General features: G+C 42.2%; 2 protein-coding genes across 11 annotated transcripts in view; both read right to left on the reverse strand.

Moving 5' to 3' along the window:
• The window catches only part of NEK10 (NIMA related kinase 10), a 190,718-nt gene extending 176,235 nt beyond the window's left edge, over positions 1–14,483 (reverse strand). For 3 of the 4 annotated variants that reach the window (XR_014781490.1, XM_084794334.1, XM_084794333.1), the window contains exons 1-3: positions 14,297–14,483; positions 3,995–4,105; positions 3,687–3,747 (exon numbers count right to left, since the gene is read on the reverse strand). Coding sequence is in view for 3 of the 4 variants with exons in the window: in XM_084794334.1 (XP_084650460.1) it covers positions 3,687–3,747; positions 3,995–4,068 (135 nt within the window). In the remaining variant the exon portion in view is untranslated. The remainder of the gene's footprint in view (positions 1–3,686; positions 3,748–3,994; positions 4,106–14,296) is intronic. The other variant, XM_084794335.1, reaches the window with a different exon arrangement.
• Positions 14,484–16,931: 2,448 nt separating this feature from the next.
• SLC4A7 (solute carrier family 4 member 7) overlaps positions 16,932–21,969 on the reverse strand; it is an 87,852-nt gene continuing 82,814 nt past the window's right edge. For all 7 annotated transcript variants that reach the window (XM_084797118.1, XM_084797123.1, XM_084797119.1 and 4 more), the window contains one exon: positions 16,932–20,857. In XM_084797118.1, the coding sequence (XP_084653244.1) occupies positions 20,776–20,857 (82 nt within the window). In that variant the 3' untranslated portion in view covers positions 16,932–20,775. The remainder of the gene's footprint in view (positions 20,858–21,969) is intronic.

The following is a 21,969-nucleotide window of genomic DNA, read 5'->3' on the forward strand; positions in this document are numbered from 1 at the left end:
TTAGTGTGTGATCCAAAAGGCATTAGACATGAAATTACAGCAACAAGTTCATTTTTCTGTTAGGAAAAAGCTATCATAACACACACGCGCGCGCGCGCACACACACACACACACACACACACACACACACCGAAGTAGGTTCTCTAGGCCTGGAATTTCAAGCCCCTTTGGCAAAACTCCTAGAATATTGTCTGTAAGAAAGAAGGTAGGAAGAACATGGCAAATTTGTCTAAGCCACTCAAAGGAAAAGGAGGGTCGGGACGCTGTTCAGCTGTTGGCCACCCACATCATGTACAGGCCAACAGACAGTGCTAAGAATCAACTCATCAAGACACAGTGGCAATCTGTACTTGCTAGTTGTATCTGCAAAGACCATCTACTTAGTAATAAAATCCTTGATACCACCAGCTCCTTCAGATTAAAGCAACCTCAGTTCAGAACCCCCAGGAGTTCCCCTAACCCCTGCCACCTTCCTGCACAATGCCCCAGGTGTCAGAGGAGCCCATAGCTCTTGATTCCAGGCCAGGGCACAGATTAGAGCCTTCTCAGGTCTTCCTAATGCAGTAGACCTTGCTCACTGCGCTTCCCAGTTAGGTGTGTTGTCAGACCTACACATCAACCATCTCCCTGAATTCAGGCACCCTGAAGGCAGAATCACATCTACCTATTCTTACGTTCTTAGTACATCGCAAAACCCCACATACAGCATCTATTCAAGTGTGAATCTGTCAGATGAATGCTCACTTTGTCCTCAGCCAACTCGTTCACCCAGCAAACCACTTGTGATGACTTCACCCAGTCCACACATCAACAGAAGACACATGGTACACCAAATGTGGTGACAAGTCCTGCCTATGGAGTGATCAAGGAGTTTGTAGTGCAAGACAGAGGAACCCGAAGCCACTACACAGGCTTGAGAACCCTTCTGCAAAGTTAGTGCCCAGGGCTTGTTATGGCAGAAGTAAAGGAAAGACAGTGGCAGTGGACCAAGTTCTGTCAGACAGCAGGACTCCTACAGAGGACCGGCTCGATGGGACAGTTCTGCAAGGCAGTCAGGGCTGTGAGCAGAGGGACAAGGCCACAGCACAACAATGGGGTGTGCAGCCTGACTTCCTTGGAGAACCAGAGGATGGACATTCACTTCTTAGCAACTCTGCCCAAACCCACAGTGTGCATTCCCTCTCCCCCTCCCCCTGGAACTCCTAGTAACTGGTCATCACAGTTTCTCAAACAACATATACATTTTTTAAAAATCCAATCAGTCTTCAACAGCAGCAGAATTCTGATGAGTGGGCCTGACTCACAGATACCCCTCCTCAAATGGACCATTGAGCAAGTGTGAGCCTGTTTGCACCTGTTGGTGGGGTCCTTGCTCTGACTCTTCCAGTCCTTGTTTCCTATATTATGTTTGGCCTTGGTTTTAATTCCTGATAAACTTCCATATGTTGTGTATCTTTATATGTTCCTTGCATTCTTCCTGGAATAAGCAGGACAAGAGGGAATCCCTGAGCTATCCTTCTAGAAGCCTCAGTCTCACATGCACATCTACACTGCCCTAGGAAAGGAGAGCAGAATGCAAAGTAACTTTTGTTTTCAGGATGACGCATGCAGAGAACCTTTACCACAGAACTGGGCAGAGTTTGAGAAGCCAAGGAACCATCCTCCAAGTGAGGCCAGTCACTGCATGTTCTTTCACAGCTCTCTGCTGTCTAAGTGATGCAAGCATTTTAAATATACATTACTTGTGTGCGAACAGTTAACAAAAAAAGATTTGTCAGACAAATGATTGAGAAAGAATTCCAGGTTGAGAAGAAGAAGAAGAAGAAGAAGAAGAAGAAGAAGAAGAAGAAGAAGAAGAAGAAGAACAACAACAACAACAACAACAACAACAACAAGGACAAGAGGAACAAGAAGAAGGAGAACAAGAAGAAGAAGAAGAACAACAACAACAACAACAAGAAAAAGAACAATAACAAGAAGATCAAGAAGGACAAGAAGAAGGAGGAGGAGGAAGAGGAACCATTAAAGTAAATTGAATCAAGCCTTCCAGGTAATAACAAGGGAGTGGTAATAGACCTAGACCATATGAACTTTGACACTGAAGGGCCAAACCAAACCCAGAAACACTGTAGGCATTTCTTTGCCCAGCCAGGGTTGCTCATGCTCATGGTCACAGTTCCCAGCTCATTTCTCAGGTCACAGTTCAACTTAGGAAAAACTAACCACAAACGTGTGAAATAGATAAAACGTTGAATCAGAAGCAAAGTCAGGGTTGCTGGCAGTGAAAGGATCTTATCACCAGGCAGTGAGACCACAAGACTCCCCAGGCAAGACAGAAAGCTGCTACCACAGAGAAGGAACTCTCCAGTCGGGAAAGCCAGTGGTGTGTGGGGGAAGGGCAGCTGATTTGAGCCTGAGGAACATGACAGAACTCACAGGAAAGAATTCTAGGAGAAAAAGCAAGAAGCGGCAGCTTCGGGTGTTGTGGCTACACTGGAGGATGTGTGGAGGAGGGGAACGGGATCTAAGACAGAACAGAGAGAAGGTAACTTCTGGAATAAGCAGGTGGGTAAGAGGAGACCTCGGGGATCTTGTAGCATGAATGACCCAGAGGAAGCTATTATGAGGACATTTTGACTGGTTCAAGTACTTCTAGCTGTAAGTTAATTTCCCAGCTTATTGAAAGGCATCTCCACAGCAAGGCCACAGAGTACAAAGCTGGAGATGTCTAGATATGAAATTGTATTCCATGAGCAGACTCCATCTTGCAGCTTTTCCATCTGTGAAAATGGATGATGCAAATATTAAGAAAGATGAGAGTCCAGTCAAGGCATCAGCACATAGTGAGTGTCTATCCCCTAAGGAGGAACTGTTCTATTTGCCCTCCATCTTGAGGGAGTCATTCTCTAAAATAAATAGATAACAATGTTATGGCTCTCTGGTGAGTTTAGATGGCATAAGATAAAGCATCATAATGGCATTACCAACTTCATGCACTGTTAAACAACTTTAAAAGTATAATATTGGAGAGTGTGGAGGCTGCAGAGCAGGATCCAAGGCCATCGCTGCTACTGAGCAGTCAACAGCACTGCATGTGTGTCTACTGCTGTTCTTAGGGCTGTTAGGCTGTTTCCCAAATCCCCAGTCAACAACCCCAGCTCTCAGGACTTTCCAGAGTCTTCTAGGAGCAAAACTAAGAAGTCAAGTATAGAGATAAACTAAGAGTTCCCTTCTTTCCTTGACAGATAAAAGCATAAAAATGCTATCACAAATAGCCAAAAACTCATCTCCCCTTTGGTGGGTTGCAATGTGAGAAGCATTAGGGGTGTACTCTGTGAAAGACAAGGATACAGACTTGGATACAGAGAGGAGGAGGATGTGGTAAATTGTGCATTGGAGAGTGAATTTCCCTGAAGCTCGGCAAGGTAAACACTGGCATTTGATGACAACTGGCTGTTTAAAGACTGAAGACTTCCAGTTCTGCTGGTTAGAATACATGGTGACAAGCAGAGAGACAACAAGGCTGCAGATGCCAAGTCTTGGCAGATCCTGACCCAGGTGAAAGAAGCAGACAGAGAAAGCAAAGAAAACTATGAACAAATGAAGAGAGTGTACACAAGGATGTGAAATGGACCACCCTAAACACGTGGTCTTTATTTACAGGCCACATCCGTTGGAAATACTACCTGCTGTTTGCTTGACTGAACGTTCAAAAGGCACCGAAGTCGTTTAAGATCTGAATAGTCCCTAGGAGAAAGAAGAGCATAGTGTTAACCCACAGAAGGATCCAGGGGAGCAAAGTCATGTTACTACTGATAGTACAGCCACTTGGAAGCCTGCCTCTGTAAATATGGGCATGCCTGTGAACCCTTTCGTTCCAACCTCTAGAAAGGGCTCAGTGTTTGAGTAAACACCACAATCCAGGAGACAATTTCTCAAGGAAGCACTGACCCCACTCAACACCGCTGCCAGGTGGATGAGTACACTCAGTTACCTGGTGGAGGTCCCTTGCTGCTTCTTATCAGCTGGTTTCTCTGTGCTTTTCACCTTTGTGTCTTGATCAGGCATTGTAAAACATCAATGCCTCAGAATTAACATTGCATTCCTTGCAAAGTAAACAGAAACAGGTTTTAATTGGGTTATGCTTAACTCAGTTAAAACAGACAAAATCTATCCATGATGTCTATTCAAACATGTAAAAATTAATAATTGCAAGTATTAAAATGAATACTACTGACTATTAACCTCCACTGGGTCTTCTTTGGGTTGCTTTAGGCCATGCCTTCAGCTTATATTTTCTGTCATGGGCTTGACTTAAGTATTCTGACCAATTTTTCACAAGAATCATTCTGTATGTCAGTAAAAAGCACTCTTTGTGGGTTTTATAAAATATGTCTATTAACAAACAGTTGGAGCTCACTTGTCAGTAATTTTATGCAACCTCAGTTGTCTGTCTTCATAACCATTTTTAACTACATACTATATATTTATAGGAGTCCTCTCTCATTCTGAGCCATGTCTCCAAGATTCTCAGAGAATGCTAAACCCATTCACAAGTCAGGGTCCAGATGTTGCCAGACTTCACTATGATGTTTTTCATTTTGTGTTTTGTTAATTTTTTAAACACAAGGTCTCACTAGGTATCCCTGACTGTCCTGAAATTCATTATTTAGATCAGGCTGGCTGGAACTCATGGTAACTCTATTGCATCTTCCTTGCCAGCCGGGATTACAGATGTGTGAGACCATGCTCAGCTTGCAGAATTATGTTTTTTCTTGTTAAAGATCCTGAATTTGTGTGCACCACATGTGTGTCAGTGCTTGGGGGTGGTGGAGGGCAGAAGACTTCATATATCCTGAAACTGAAGTTGCCTGATTGAGAGTCCTTTGCAAGGGCAGTAGTGCTCTGAAGAACAGAGTCATCTTTCTAGCTCCCTTCCAGAATTCTTAAAGTGTGAAAGCTGATATCTGAACAATACACGTTGACAGCAGTCATAAGGTCAGGCCATAAGCTTACCAGAGTATCTGGCAGGGTGGTAGCCTGCCTGGAAACACAGCTCAATAGACATTTCAACACTCTGAATTCAATGTTCTAGTATTACCATGGTTATTTTTCCTAGTGTTATTTTCAATCTTACTCCTCCCCACTCAAGAGATTTGAGGTCATAAATGCATAGAGCTATTGACTTTTTTGCTTTTTTTTTTCCCAATTGGTTTCTCTTTTCAACTCTTCTCCTCTTCGTAAGAGAAAAATAAACCTGAGAATAGTCATGGCTTTCTGCATCTCTTACAAAATATCTGGCATAAACAGCTTACATGCTGAGAGTCTGGCTCACAGGTACCTAGATTTTGGACCTTAGTCCCATTGCTTCCAGGGCCATCATGAAGTGGGACATCATGACAAAGAAGCATGGGCAAGGCTACTCACAACTTGATAGACAGAAGTTAGAGACAGGAGAAGGGATCAAGAATCAGACACAGCCTTTCAAGTCAAGCACCCTACCCAGTCACTTTTATCTCCCCAGGCTCCACCTCCTAAGCCTCAGACCAACTAACATTGTACCTGCGCTCCTCTAAGGCTCATAACTAGCTCTAAATGCAAAAGTAAGTTTAAGTTAAGCCATCTCAAGAGTCTCCAGGGTCCTAACTGGTCCAACATTGTTGAGAAGTTCAAAGCCAAAATCCCTCTGAAGTTCAAGGCCAACTAGCACCTGTGAGCCTCTATATATCACAAAGAAAGAGGCTCCGTTCTAAGATACAGTGGTATAAAACAGACATCCTTGTTACAGAATATATGATCCCATTGTGAACCCCGACATGGTGAACGTAAAAACCTGTTTCTTGTTTGGCTTGGTTGAGCCATAACACATATCTTTAACCCAAGAATTTTCTGTTTATTGTAGACAGGTGATTAAGGTGTGGTTCAGCCAGCTCTAGCACACACCTTTTATCCAAGAGCTATCTGTACACAGGATGTAATAGAGTTAACCCTAGGTCAAGAGGCAGAGCAAGAAACCAGCTGACAGGGATTAAAAAGTAGAAGGGACTTTGAGTTGAAGTGTATTTAAGATAGCCAGCATAAGGCTACCAAGAAGAGACTTGATACCCTATGAGCATATGCAGGGGGAGGAGGTCCATCTCAGTCATAGTCATAGGAGAGGGGAGTAAGGGGGAAATGGGAGGGAGGGAGGAATGGGAGGATACAAGGGATGGGATAACAATTGAGATGTAACATGAATAAATTAATAAAATATTTTTTAAAAAGATTGCCAGCATAGATAAGAAGGGGGCTTTTAGGCTTTTGATCTTTGAGTGAGCAAGCTTTTGTCTTGGAATTTTTTTTATTGTTTTTTTGTTTTGTTTTGTTTTTTACTCCCGGGCTGTCAGCTTAGCTTGTAAGCTTTTGGGGCTTTTCTCTCTGAGACAGGGAGCTGAATAGAAAAAATGGATATTTTCTCTGCCTCTCTGAGCTAGCAGAATTTCACCCCAGCATCTGGCTCCTCAGTTTTATTGGTAAAATGGAACAATTGGTATTTTTATTCTTCTTAAAAAGAACACATCCTCATTCCAAAATGGAGGAATAAGAGACTCGCAAAGAAAAGTTGAAAGCCAGCAGATCAAACACTCAGTTTTGTAGCTCCATGTCTATTACACAGAGTATGTGAGCTCCAATCAGTCTACAGGCCTTGCCATTTTCAGCCCACATAAACCCTTCTGGGACTGACTTCAGTCACTGCTTGACACATTTCTCAATGGGCATTTTATGTTCCTGGCATCTCTAACTGCAACTTGGGCTTCCCTGTGTCACGGGCTGACTGGAGGGACTCCAGCATTGCCTTATATTGCCTGGCCTCCCAGGCTTCCTTTAAAGATCTTTGCTGCCTAGGTGACCTTTTAACTCTTGCATTGCACATGTCTGAAAACAGAAAACAAAAAACAAAACCCAGCACCACACTCATAACACCAAACTCTGCCATCAAGTTGACCAACAGCTAGGCCCCACTAGTCCGCTGTCATATAGGCCCCTGAGTAGCTTAGCAACTGAGAATTGTAAAAATGAATCCTGTGGTAACCCTGGACATGCCCACAGATGTGCTGTTCTCCTTAGCTTTTCATGGGCTAGTCTGTAAGTGTGGGGGTCTTGCCAACTCCTGGGGTGTCCTCATGCCATCATTCCTTTGGGCCCAACGCAAAGTAATTGACATTATTTTCATGCTTAATTGCCTTCAGGAACCATGCCTTCCTAAACTGCAAATTTCCCCCATGCTTTTCTGTAATTACAAGTTTTTTAAGTCTTTCTAATCTGCATTTTTGCTCCAAATTCTCACTGTAAATTCGTCTAACTATATCTGTCAATATTTGTGCAACACAAATGTTGGAGTAACTCTACTTGCTCCAGACTAACTAGTCCATAATATTTTTTATTTTACTTTTAATTTTGCATGTGTATATGTGGAGGAAATTATGTACATGTGTGAAGGTGCCAGAGGAGGACAGAGGCATCAGATCTCCCTGGAGGTAGAGTTAGAGGTGGTTATGAGTTACCAGACATGTGTGCTGGAAACCAAACTCAGGCCCTCTAGAATAGTATTAAGTGTTCTTTATAGCTTAGCTATCTCTCCAGCCCAAGCCATCACCTTTAACTCATGCCTTCCAAAAGGTATAAGGATACAGGCAAAATGTAGACAGTTGTCTGTACCCAGTTTCCAATCAAATCCATGTTTCTCTTCAAGCCTTACGACAACAGCCTTTACTATTTACATTCCTGTCAGCAGTTTGAGATCCTTCCAGAATGATTTTATGGCTTCTCTAGTCCAAATCTACAAACTTTTACAAACACCTTCCAAAACTAATTCTTACAGACCAAAGGGGTTGGGGGGGGAAACCTGATTTAGTCCCAGCAACAAAAACATATCTTAGTTAGGGTCCTATTACTGTGAAGAGACACCATGGCACGGCAAATGATTATAAAGGAAAACATTTACTTAGGGCTGGCTTACAGTTTCAGAGGTTTAGTCCATTGTCGCCATGGCAAGAAGCATAATGGCATGTAGGCAGTCATGGTGCCGGAGAAGGAGCTGAGAGCTCTACAACTTGATTCACAAGCAGCAGAAGGAGACTGTGTGGCACACTGGGCCTCGCCTGAGTATATGAGACCTTAAAGCCTGCCTGCACAGTGACACACTTCCTCCAACATGCCCACACCTCCCCAACAAGGTCATGCCTCCTAATAATGGATCTATGGGGGCCATTTCTATTCAAACCACTACAAACCCTAATCTTTAGTATATTTCTCTGTTCATCAGACTTTTCATTGCTGTGACAAAATACCGACACAAACAACTTAAAGAAGAAGAGGTGTATTTTGGCCCATGATTTCAGAGGTCCATCATTCTTAGCCATATTCCTTCTGTGCCCCTAGTGAGTAGAGCATCATAGATGTAGGCTACTCACCTTACAGATAGAAAACAGACATATAAGTAAGAAATGAAGACCAGAGCCAAGAGGTGATGGCACACATCTTTAATCCCAGCACTGGAAAGGCAGAGGCAGGCAGATCTCTGGGAGTTGGAGGCCAGCCTGGTCTATAGAGTTAGTTCCAGGACATCCAGGGCTATACAGAGAAACCCAGTCTTAAGGAAGCAAAAAAGAATAAAAAGAAAGGAAGGAAGGGAGAAAGGAATGAACAAATGAAGGAAGGAAAGGAGGGAGGGAGGGAGGGAGAGCAACCATACCTTCAGACCTTTGCCTTCTGTGACCAATTTTCTCCATCTATTCCTAGAAACTTCCTAGAGTTTCAAACACTTCCCACACAAGTCCTACTAGTTGGGGACCAAGTGTTTGCATGAGTGGAGGAGTTTATATCAAAACTATGATGTACTGATAACATAGGCAATACAAACTTAAATATAATGGTTTAATTAAACTGGATATACCAAAAATCTGATTTATTTTCTATGCCACAATTAAACATCAGAGTGTTGTTCAGGCATGAATAAACTCCAGGTTCTACTGTCTTAGAATTGCATGCATCAGTGTATTGCAAAATCTAGAGTTGTTTAAGGGGAAAGGACCACCAACTGATGAGTGTTTCACTGCAACAGACTCGAGAGACACTAAATTTTTTGAAAGGCACAGAAACAGTATATTGATTTTAAAATATATTTTCCAATACAGTTGTCATATTTGTGATAAACAATTGAGCTAGGATTAAATTTAGAGGCCAAGACTTTCATTACTGATAGACAAGAAATAAGACTATGAATACTTTAGAATTTAGTGAGGATATAACATCATTTAAAAAAACATTTACTAAAAATTTAATATGTTCTAACCTCAGATGGCAGCTGGTGAAGGTAATGTCTGTGAGCTGCTAAAGGAGGAAATACATTTAGGATATGTACTACTGGGCTGCTTAGGTTTTTGTCAATTGGAAATGACCTCAAATCATCTTGGAAGAGGAAACCTCAGCTGAAAAAAAACAAAACAAACAAACAAACAAAAAAACCCCAATACCTCAAACAGATTGGTCTGTAGGCAAGTCTGTGGGGGCATTTTCTTAATTAATGATAAACGTAGCCAGGCCCAACTCGATGTGGGAAGCGCTAGCTCTGGGCAGATGCCCCTGGATTGTGTAAGAAATCAGGCCATGGGAAGAGAGCCATTAAGCAGCACTCCTCCATGGTCTCTGCTTCCGTGCCTGTGCTGACTTCCCTCAGCCTCGGACTGTGATAGGGAGTTGTAAGACGAAATAAACCTTTTCCTCCCCATGTTGCTTTTGGGTCATGGTGTTTATCACAGCAAACAAAGAAAACTAATATAATTACCCTAAAAGGAAGCGAGGATGGGGAGAAGCTGAAATCATAAAGAATGAACAGTGGATTAGTGTAGAGAAACAGAAGAGCCAGCTGTGTGTCCTGTGAAATATTTAAATGCCCTCCAAAGTCAAGAATCTCATTTTGCCTTTTCTTCCTAGACATCTTGGAGTTTGCTCTGCCCTGCCTCCAGAGCCCAGGAGCCTGTGATCCATACACTTTGGGAGCCCATGCTCACCACACTGTAGTCCTTGGTTCTCCCATTGCAAGAGCCTAACTAACCCAGAAGACCCAGCCAGCCCCCCTGGCTCTCTCTCTGTTGTTTGGTTTTGTTTTAACAAGAACTTCAGTTCACATGTTTTCCTGTTGGCCAAGCATCGTAATCCCTGTCTGCAGAGGTCACATGTTGTTTTATGTCCCACAGCACTGGGAAGGCCCCTTCCAAGGATCTGACACAGATGAGGCTGAAAGCAGTTGGTAAAGCCACTAAGGAAAAACAATACTGGGTCATATAAAGTCTACTAACCACTGTGATGTGCGCCTTTGCAGCGGCTTCTAACTACCTGTGGTGATGGCAGAAACTCCTTAAAGTGCTGGCCTTCATTTGCTTGCTAAGACTAGCCCAGATCAGTGTGGATCTGAGCCCAAACCAGGGCACATGGCAACAGACCGCAGTGTGCTTTTCTAGATTTCCATTGTCACAGAGGGAAATAGCTCCATAATTTTTGCATACTGTGCACTGAGTGGTCTCTACTCCAAATCTGCTCCGTGCTGGTGTAAGGATAGGAGATATAGTAGTAATGGTATTTGAAAGGTAAACCCAAAACAAAACAAACAAACAAAAAAGCTAGAAAGAAATTCTACTTATGAGTCAATGAAAATAACTGAAGTAGAAGCCTTCTTATTTATTGACTCCACAAATAAAAGCATTATATCCTTATGCAGGTTAGTTTTTATTGTTAAATTGACACAACCTGGAGACACTCGGAGAGGAAACCTTAATTAAAGAATTATCTTCATAAAATCAATCTGTGGCTATGCCTGTGAGGAACTGCCTTGATTGACAGTTGATGTGGGAGGGCTCAGCCCACTGTGGGTGGCATGCTTCCTAGGCACGTGGACCTGGTCTGTATAAGAAATCTAGCCATGAACAATGCAAAGAGTGGGCCAGTATACAGTGTTCCTCCACGGTTTCTTCTTCACGTTCTACCTTGAGTTCCTGTCCTGACAGTCATGATAGAAATTATAATAGATGAGATCTAGACAGCATCAGATGCATTTTTCTAGCCACGTTTTTTTTAAAAAATTAATTAACCTTAAACATCAGCAAAATTCGATTAAAGCGGAGAAGCCACTTCCTGGCAGCCCAGGCTTTGCTTGTTCTGCCTCTAATGTCAGTTTAGTTTTCACAGGGGGGATTTCCCTTCTAAATTGTTTTGTCATGTCCCCTGCATAGAACTTTAACATGAATGGCTAATGCTTACATTTCTATTTCTAGGAAACCAGTAGTCTAAGGAATTTATGACCACCCCATTTTACAGGTAAGGAAACTCAGATAAGTGATTGTCAGAAAAAGTCCTACCTAGCAGTGATAGAGCTGGGATTTGGCCTCCAAAGCCTCCACTGAAGTCTGTGCAGTTGGAAATTCTACTCCAGTAGCCCTGAGAATAGCCAAAGTCAGGGCCTGAGGGGGCTGAGTTTTCCTTTCTTTTCTTTTCCCTCTCTCCATCTTCCCTTCCCTTCTTTTTGTGTCAGTCTCTCAGGTTGCCTAGGCTAACCTCAAACTCTCTGGGATCTTCTTGCCTTGGCCTCATAAAGCTGTGATTCCAGGCATGTGTCCCTATACCTGGCTGCCTCTTCTCTCCCTCTGCCCTGCCCACCTCCTTCTTTCTGAGACAAGTTAATTTGTCGCTTCAATTGCATTGCAAACCACCCACCCCGCATCTGGAAGGCCAAGGCAGGAGAATTAGGGAGTACAAAGCAAGCTTTGGCTACAGGGGACCTGTGTCAAAAAATTTAAAAAAAGAAAAAAAAAAAGAAAAAAGGAAAAGAAATCCCTAGGACTGCCGTAAAGCACACTATGTGTCTGAGAAGGTGTTCCAGAGAGGAAAAAGAGGTTTGACAAACCCACCCTGAACATGTGCAGTACCACCTAATGGGCCAGAAGCCACTCAGATTAAAAAGGCAGAAAGGATAGTCAGCTGAGCATCAACACTTTTCCCCATGTGTATGCAATGTGTTAAACTGCCTACTGTCCCTGCCTCCCACGGCCCTTGCCGCCCTCGCCCCTTGCCGCCCATGGCTCTGCGGCTCACCGCCTCTGCCTCCCACGGCCCTTGCCACCCACGGCCGTTGCCGCTCACGGCCCTGCAGCTCACCGCCCGGTTACTGTGCCTTCCCTGCCAGGATGGACTCTATTCCCTGAGCCCTGCACCTTCTGTCAGGCATTTGGTCAGAGTAACCACAAACCTTGCCTCAAACTTTGCTTCTGTGCCTCTCGCCTCATCTCCCGGACGCCTAGTACTAAAGATGTGTGTTACCAGGCCAAAAGAACGCGTCGACTTTTTTTCATTGCCTAAAACTGAGGAGGTCAGGAAAGACTGCCTGTAGGAGCACTGCCAGGCGCTCTCTATCCACCAAGGGTACATCTCCAGTTCCTCTAACCTTGGCCCCAACGCCTGGTTTCAGATTCCCCGTCCAGATGCGGCATCCGTTCCCATTGCACAGTTGGCCCAACCCTGAACCCCTCAAACGATCAGTAAATAGTCAATGAATTAATGAGTCTCTTCCTGAATCAAAGCTGAAGCCATAAACCGAGGGGTCTAATGACACGGTAGGATCCTAGAAACTGCTGTTGACTAAATTAAAAAAAGAAAGTTAGGGCTGGAGAGATGGCTCAGTGGTTAAGAGCACCGCCTGCTCTTCCAAAGGACCAGGGTTCAGTCCCCAGCAACCACATGGCAGCTCACAACTGTCTGTAACTCCAAGATCTGACACCCTAACACCAACACACATAAAAAAAAAAAAAGTTAGACCATGGATATTTTGTAACTGCTGCCTTCACTGTTTTTAAATACATAAAAACTCCATGTGTGTGTGTCGCTAAGCCAGGTATACATTTAATGTTTAATGATTTAAAGCAACCCTGTGAGGTAAATGCAATTATCAGTATTTGCACAGGTAAAAACTTAGGGGCCAGGGATCTGATAGTGGACAGAATTAAAATGCTAAATTGTAATGGGACTCAGCTCTTGCAAACCACACTGTGTTGTCTCTATCAACATTAACTCACACCATATGGTTTTTATCCTAATTATTATGTCATAAAATATGGCATAAATTCCAGACCAATTAAGGCAAAATCCCTAAATTAACATTTACTTACTAAGAAGATATCTATCTGACTTTTCCAGAAGTCATGAGACTGTTAAGAAAAGCTGATGACTTCTTAAGAGATTCATTCTTTACCAAGTATATGTTGAGTGCACTTTCTAGGTGTCTGACCTAGCTGGTGCATGAACAAGTCAGCCTTCTCACACTCATAGGCAGCAAAGTAATCAGGCAGCACGGAGACAAGGATGCGGAAGTGAGCACAGTGTCCCACAAAGGCAGTCCATTCTCAGCAGTGTGAGAACAGTTCAGAGTGCCAGGAGATGTGGCATGGACCACGTTCTCTGTATTGCTAAGATGGAGTTGCTGTTGGCTAACCAAAGACTGGAATAGGGAATTGGGGAAGATGAGCTTCTAGGAAAAAAGAGAAATACTCCTTGGCACTTAAAAAATAAAAAATAAGTCAGTCTAACAGTGTTGAGCAGAGTGACTGGATAGGTAGGGACACACTACCATCAGTAAGGCTGGATAGGTGTTCAGTTTAACCAGGGCACTGGTGGAATCCATGCCAGCTTTGTGGAAATGATGTTTTTGTAGAGGGTGAGGTTGTGTCTAGGATGTGGTTGTGGGAATGCAGATAGTGGTAGCACCCATTGGAGTCCTAGGATTGTAGGGTCTGGTGGGTAGGCTGCATGGAGAGGCCATCACAATGGGTGTGTGGGACTCTGGCTCAAGCGAGTATTCTGGGTGATGATGGAGAAGGCTCTCTTCATGTCTGCAAAACAAGTTACCTAAAGGCAGTCACTCAGGTGGAGCTGAGCAGATCCCATCCTGTAAAAGGAAAGCAGGAGTGTGCTGCTCACAAAAGAGATCACGAGCCTCCAGAGGCGTGAGAGTGGACTGGAAGGCACGTACCAGCTGTTCACCCATAGCAGGTCCTCCGTCCCTGGAAGCACCAAACAACTCTGACTGCATCTCCCACCACACACCCTCAGCACAAGCTGATGGACTTTAGGGAGGCAGGCTCTGGCTGACTGACTCCAAGGCTGTCCTTGCCCTGTCAGGGAAGGTCCCTGTGGCTGGCCTCAGGAGAAGGGAGGCCGCCCCTGCGGCCTTGAGGCTCAGGGTCACCCAACTTCCCACACCACTCACCGCGAAGGAGGGCGGCCCTCTTTCAGGCCAACCTCACGTCATCTTTCTCCTCCTGCTGCAGAATCCTGGCGAGCTCAAACCAGCTCCAGCCCTGACACCTGTTGGTTTTTCAGTCAATCCCTTTCCTGGCCTAGAGGCTGAACCAATCTTCACATTTCTTCTTCGGCTGCCTCAGGCGTTCAGCCAATCAGGAATGACAACGCTGCTAGGTACAGTATCGCCATAGCGACGGGTGACGCCTGCCCTGTTCCCTTAGCAACCGAAGAAAGCACGGTGAAAGCCAGGGTGCAGGGATCTAACCTAGGCATTGCTGAATCCTATTCAACAGAGCTTCGGCATCCAAAATAAACAATTTTGGCATCCAAAAACTCAGGTGCTTCAAGAATTGTTATACCCTGGAAATCAGTTCTCAAAGATAATAGGGGAAAAGGAAGCAAGACATGCTTAGTTTCTTTTTTGAGGGTTGAGAAGGTCCTGAAACTTGATTTTGGGGCCAGGCAAGCCACGATCTCACGATAGCCTGGATAGTATCTTTTAGATGACACAAAATCGCTTGAAGCTGCTCTAGCACCAGTCTCAGAACATGCTGAGAAGACACATTCCTCAGGCACAGGGGCTCTCTATTAAAGTCCTGTCACCAGACCGTTTGGTGGCTTTGCAAAGTCATAACAACTTTTTCCGGAAAGTTTTGAGTTGTATTAACATTGCCTTTTAAAAAGCATACCATACTGCTTTAAAAGGTTCTAACGAGTTGACTAACTCAGCAGTCAATTTTCGATGAGCCCAATTCCTAAGGATGCTACCTCACTTGCTCTTCATATTGTCCAGTCGTTACTTTTGATTCTAAGGTTGAGAATAACCCAAGCAGCCAGGCAACTAGTAAGTGATGGAGAGAAGGCAGAATCACCGACTCTGCAGTGTTAACAGACTAGGCTGTGACCTTGGCGATGGGCTGGGGGCAGGGCCCTACCCACTTAAGTACATGTGATGCTGGGTTTGGGTGACTCACAGCACACAGGCAGTGGAAACAAGGGATCAGGAGTTCAAAGCCAGCCTGGGCTACATGAGACCCTGCCTTCAAAAACCTAAAATAAAAAAACTTAAAAAAAAAAAACACCACTAAAAATACAGTTCTATGCTGGAAATGAAAGCACGAGAAAGGCAAAATCAGGCAAACAGCACTAAACTTCAGGCCATGAAACAGGAGTAGGCTAGAAAACATTTTTGTAAACTCCTAATTCCCAAGCAGGCAGTCAATGTGAGCAGCTGAAGATTGACTTTCTCTTCAGTGGGATATCAAATGTGCTTCCTGTTTTTCTACTCCATAAAGTGAATGTGAAATTGAAACTGAACCTTCCCTGAAGATTTCCTTTGCTCCACAGAAGACAGCACGACACCTTGGCTCCGGAAGACGGGTGATCAGCTCCAATGTAAGGACCCAGGATTTGTGATGAGCCGTGTTGTGCATCCTGTCATAAAGCTCAGTTCTAGGAGACTTTTACCCATTGTTGTTTCCTTTATTGTCTTGAAATGCATGTCTAAACTACACAAAGTAAAATGTATGGAGTCCTAACTATAGCATACAAGGAGCACAGACTGCAGAGGTGGCTCAATAGTTAAGAAGACGTGCTCCTCTTGCAGAGAGGATCAGAGCTCTGTTCCCTGAAGTGATGTCAGTTTACAACTGCCTAAAACTCCCTCTCTGGGACATCTGACACCATCTCTTCTGGTCTCAGTAGGTACTTAAACATATGTGCATGTACATGTGCATGCGCGCGCACGCGCACACACACACACACACACACACACACAAGGGAGGAGGGAAAGAGAGAGAGAGAGACACAGAGAGAGAGAGAGAGAGAGAGAGAGAGAGAGAGAGAGAGAGACAGAGAGAGAGAGAGACAGAGAGAGAGAGAGAGACAGAGAGAGAAGGGGGCAAGACTTATTCTGAAATCAATGTAGACCTTTAAATGGACCTTGGGAAAAAAAAAAAGAAAGCAGAAGCAGAACGGGTTTGCATAGATGGGAAACATCCCCACTGCAGGCCCACCAGAAGAAGCTCACCATGAGGAGAATAAAATCTCATATCAGGCAAGCAGTAAGCAATACCACAGCACACAACCATGAGTGAGGATTCCCTCCCAGGAAACAGCACTAATAGGAGTGCTGTATGTGGTAAAAACTCTCTCCTAAATATAACTTTCCAAAGCTATAAACATTTTTCTTCATCTCACGTCCTTGGCTTAACAATATGTGAGACACAAAAAGGCTCTCTCTGTGAAAAACAAGAGCATTACATCAAACAAGAAAACAATCTAAGCCAAAATCAGCTAAAAGAGAAACGGGCCTTGAGGCGAGGTCAAGTGTTATCAAGAAAGTGATAACACAACACACAGTACAAGTTTCTCAGTTCAAAACAAGGGAAAATTGGACCAGCATCCAAAAAGAACTTTACCAACTTCAACATTTCCTAACTATAAAATCATTTCATTTATACTTTTTCCTTTTCTTTTGTCTCTCCTGTCTACACGAAGGACTGTGAAGCAGGAAGCAGAGGCCACCCTCCCTACCCCTAGCTTAAGCAGAGAAAGATATGTTGCTCTCCTCATAGCGCATGAAAATAATAGCCAACAAGTTCCTATGTAAACTTTTATTGCTCTTTCAACTCTCAATAACATCTACCAAAAAAATATTTTCTCTAACAATTAGAAAACAAATGTGAAAGGCAGGATGGTTCACATTATAGACTCAGGTAGAGATTTGTACTTCATATAGATGAAAATTATCAGGTCTACAATTTGTTTAATTGAGTTTGGGTTTTATTACAAAAGAAAATACCATTGCAATTATAAACATCATAAAAATTGTAACTGTATTTGGAAATTACACCAAGGTATCAAATATTATATAAATGGACAATAAATTTCAATTTTAATTTAAGCCTAACATAGTAAACATTGGAAGACACCTTACTCCTACAAAGCCAAAAACTTAACAAAGGAACAAAAGATAAGCTATAGCACAGAAACAATGTGCAAAAAATATGATTAAAAACCATAGAACTGGGGCTTAAACCAAGTACATACACTTTAAAAATTTAAAATAATCGTTACATGATTCCGTTTGACAATTTACTTTCCAGAAAGTTAAAACAGACCTTACAATTAAAATGATCACATCTTGTGATTGGAATACTATTTCAAAACTTGAATGCAGCTCGTTTTTAAATTTACTTTCTAAAAATAAATAATTGTTGGAATAAATGAAGACAGTTCATGTATTTGCACTACAAATAATAACAATGATAGATCTACATAAATAAAGTTCAGACATGTAAGTGACTTAATATAAACATATTCGAATTACAATGCTGTATTCATGGCTAACATATTCCACTCTGAGCACTCTGTCAGGACGCAGAAGCGGCGTTGCTCAGCGGCGCACACGATGACACCTAAGCAGGAAGTTCTGCTGTGAGACCTCATTGTCAGAGGCCACTCTTCTTTCTGTACAATTCTGAACCTGCCTTTGTGATAGGAAAGCCACAAAGCTTACACTCAAGCCCAAACTTCCAGCACGTGGAAGAAACAAACAATTTGGGGGTGGAGAAACAAGAGTTAGTGATTCTCAGAAGTAAACAAATCTTTATAAATAACATGCATTAGCACACAAAACCATTTCATCCTACATGTCTTATAGAAAGCTTGGCAAATCTGAACATTGGTACGCCACAAGTTTTTAAAAAGTTGAGAGAGTTAAGAGTGATTTTATACACATACACAAACACACAATGTTTTAAAGACCTTGTACTTCACTTTTGCATATCTAATATTATTAAAAATATATATTATAATCACCCCTTTAGCATCAGGAAGCTAGTTTACTGTTTTTCCAAAAGCTTCTATTTTAGATTGAAATAGCAATAAAAAGGAAGTAAATTTCAGATAGTTAACACCAGGCTTTATTATAGTCTCTGTAAACACACATCTATAAATAAATAAAATATGGTGGAGGGAAGAACATCCTGAGGTGGCCCCATGGCCGTGGTGTTCAGTAGCACTAAGCTCCATCTGAAAATCAAGGCATCTAAGAAAGTGCAGGGCTGTGTCTCTGAATTATTCTGTAAATGGGTATGTACAAGTTTAATTATTTTGCACCTTGAGGTAAATCAGTACATAGCAATTACTACTGCTCATACATACCTATTTAAGGCAGCGTTTAAAAATCAATATATATACTAAATTATCTCTCTTGCTGTCTTGCAATGAATGTTATTCATGATTGTTATTTTCAAAAATAGCACAAGAAATGTAACCACCTGAAAGAAGCAGTTAATTACCCCTGCTCTTCGTGGAGTAGTCGTATCATCACTTTGTAAGTCAAGTAGTCAAAAGAAAGCAGATGCCATTAGTATAATCAAGACCACAGTGAAATATCTTAGATGCAAAGCATTTTGTATGTCATGTTTCTTTCTTTCTTTCTTTTTTTCCCCCTGGCACTAGATAATACATATATAATTAAATAAGTCACAGGAAGATTATGATACCAGGTAGGTTTCAGATTAAATTTTAAAATCACTTCCTGTAAAATAAATTAACCCTTTGATGTCCAGGCACAAGGGAACGGTACGAGGAAATTCTCTTGCTTGGATACATCAGGGGGATTATAATTAGCAGCAAATGGGGACTTTGGAAATCACTATGCTGCTAACTGAAGAGGCGCCACTTCAACGGAGGTCACTAATGACCACAAGCACAGGCAACCCTTCCCATCATGTGTTACAGAAGTCCAATAGAATTCCTCAGATAGTACCAGATGGTGCCAACTATTTTATCACGAATCCAACTATGTGGTCTCAGAAATACACTAATTGGTACATAGTTTAGAATTAACTAAAACTACTTCAAACTTCCTAGAAATATCTGCTTTCGGCAATTTTAGTCATTTGATCTAAAGATCAATTTCTTCAAACATTTTAATTTTAGTTTGAAATGTTTCCTTAGAACATTCACCCCAATCTTTATGTTCCATCACCTTCTGTGTTTCTGAAGGCAAACGGGGGGTTCTCACTGTGTCTGTGTATTGTCTATCCTCTTGCCGTATCAGTTTCCTGGCCCCAACCATTCTGTCCCATAGGCGGAAACAGCATTTACTTATTCTGTGGAGAGCTAAGAGTATATAAGTTTCATACATGTTTAAAATACAGCTTGGAAATACTGGAAACCCAAGTGCTATCACAGAACAGGAACAATGCCATCAATCTGGACTGCACAGGAAATACCAAACTTCCTTTTAAAATGTAAATATGGCAGTGCTTTATATCAAAGATGTAAAGTTTGTCACCTGCTTTCAGGTAATGAACAGAAATGCAAGTGAGCACCAAATATCTACAACAGGAACAACTTACTCTGTATTTGTTATTGTCCCAAATATTCAGATAATATTTAAGTATCAAATCAATCAGAATAAATAAAATATTTTAAAAGAAGATATTTGATAATAACCTATTAGTATATTGTATACAATAGAAAGAAGCAGCACAGAAAGTGAAAGGTAATTCTTATAAAGGAACCTGGACCACAAGCCCACCTGAAAGGTGTTGGCTCTTTATTTCTACTTACAACAGGAAGACCCCTGAACCTGGCATACTAGAACATTCTAAGGAAAGAAGGACCAAGACAACGCACAGTGGGGACTCTGGGTTTCTAGGAAAGTATGAGTACTAGAAAAGCCCTGCCACAAAGGAAACAACATTTAACTACTGCAAATGACATTTTATAGCTTCTACAGCTCAAAACGATATGACTAGAGTGGGTCTTAAACCAGATGTCACATATAATTTGTTTTTTATTTGTCCATCAAAATGGAGACCCAGATATAGATATTTTGAGATTTAAAAATACTGCCTAAGACATAAAGTTGCTACGTACAAAGTCTCCACCAATTGATAATGACCTCTGTGCTCATCCCTGTGCAGTATGATGCACAGCTTCATGAAGGAAGCCCACAGAGAAGACAGGACATGTCATTTCCCCACCACATGGGCAGACTCCTTATTCTACCTATAAAGCACTACCAAAAGGGAAACAAGTCTTTCAAAATTCAGATCAAAATTTTAAGTATATAGATTAAGTATGCATCACTTAAGGTTGATATGATTGATTGCCACTGACAGATATTAAGAAAAGCAGATTGAATGCAGTTTTCCACATCTTTCTATTGTATAACAAAAAGGCTTTATCCCCTCCTCCCCCAAATAAGTATCCAAAGAGTAAAAACCATGTACCTCGCCTCTACGAGACCACTTCATTAATACATTCTCCATGGTGCTCACTAGAAATGCCCAATGCTACTTCAAAAAGCCCCACAGTACTGTTATACATAATGGCATGGCACATGTGCTCTGTGTGTGTGTGTATGTGTGTGTGTGTACATACACAGATAGGCATTTATCTCTATATATTCCTTTTGGTTTGACTTTACAATGAAGTCTCAGCATCCATGTATTTTTTTGATGGTTCATCTTCGAAATTTATTGTCACACTCACAGGCTTTTCAGGGCTGTTTAAAGGAAACAATGAAGAAAAAAAATTATTTGCAAAAGAATCAGCCCTGAATTTCAAATGGTCAATGAAAAGCATCTACAACATATGTATGAGTTGCTTGCTGGCACTAATTTATAACTTGCTATATAACCTGGCTGTTTTTATTTCTTCCACAATTACATACATGAATATTATATATTTTAATCATATTCACCCCTCACTCGTTTCAACTCTGTTCCCCCGGGATGCTGTATTTACTCTTACATAATTTTGAGTAGAGGGCCAACCCACATGACAAGCTAAGTATAAAAGATATGCACTAATGTTACTAAATAGCCTCTATTTTCACCATAACAATATTAACAATCCAAGCTAAAGGTGCTGGCAGAGTGTGAACAGGAACCAAGGGTGAAGTTTAAAGAACTATATAACCTTATAGGCTAAAGACAGAAGTGGGAAGAAGGGACAATTAGGCTTAAAAAACTAGAACTCATAGCCGGACAGTGGTTGCGCACCCTTTTAATCCCAGCACTTGGGAGGCAGAGGCAGGTGGATTGCTATGAGTTCAAGGTCAGCCTGGTCCACAAAGCAAGTCCAGGACAGCCAATGCGACACAGAGAAACCCTGTCTCGAAAAGCAAAAAACAAAAAACCCAAAAACTAGAACTCAAGGAATGAGGATCAAAAATATATGAAGAGGTGCATAGTGGGGCACACCTTTAATCCCAACATTGGGAGGCAGAGGCAGGTGGATCTCTGTGAGGTCCAGGACAGTCAGGGCTACAGAATGAGTTCTAGGGCTACATAGTAAGACCCTGCCATATCCACAAGAAAAAAAGAAAGGAAAATGCTTAAGGACAAATAGAATACAGATTTTACTAAAAGAAAAGGAACAAGTAAGCAAACACCTATCACAAGGTAGATCTCAGAGAGACAGCAGAGAAACAGAATGGGTCAGAAGGTCTGCCTGGAGTTTCATGACCTAGTGCCTAGGCAGAATTACCGCCACCCAACCAGCACCTGACAAGAGCCATGTCTGCAGGATGTACTTGTTGAATATGAACACCTGAGCACTCCCAGGACAGCTCCTGGTCTCTTCTGACTTAAGAACTAACGTTCTCATATTATC

This window comes from Acomys minous, assembly GCF_964271855.1.
Source record: "Acomys minous genome assembly, chromosome: 9".
Lineage (NCBI taxonomy): Eukaryota > Metazoa > Chordata > Mammalia > Rodentia > Muridae > Acomys > Acomys minous.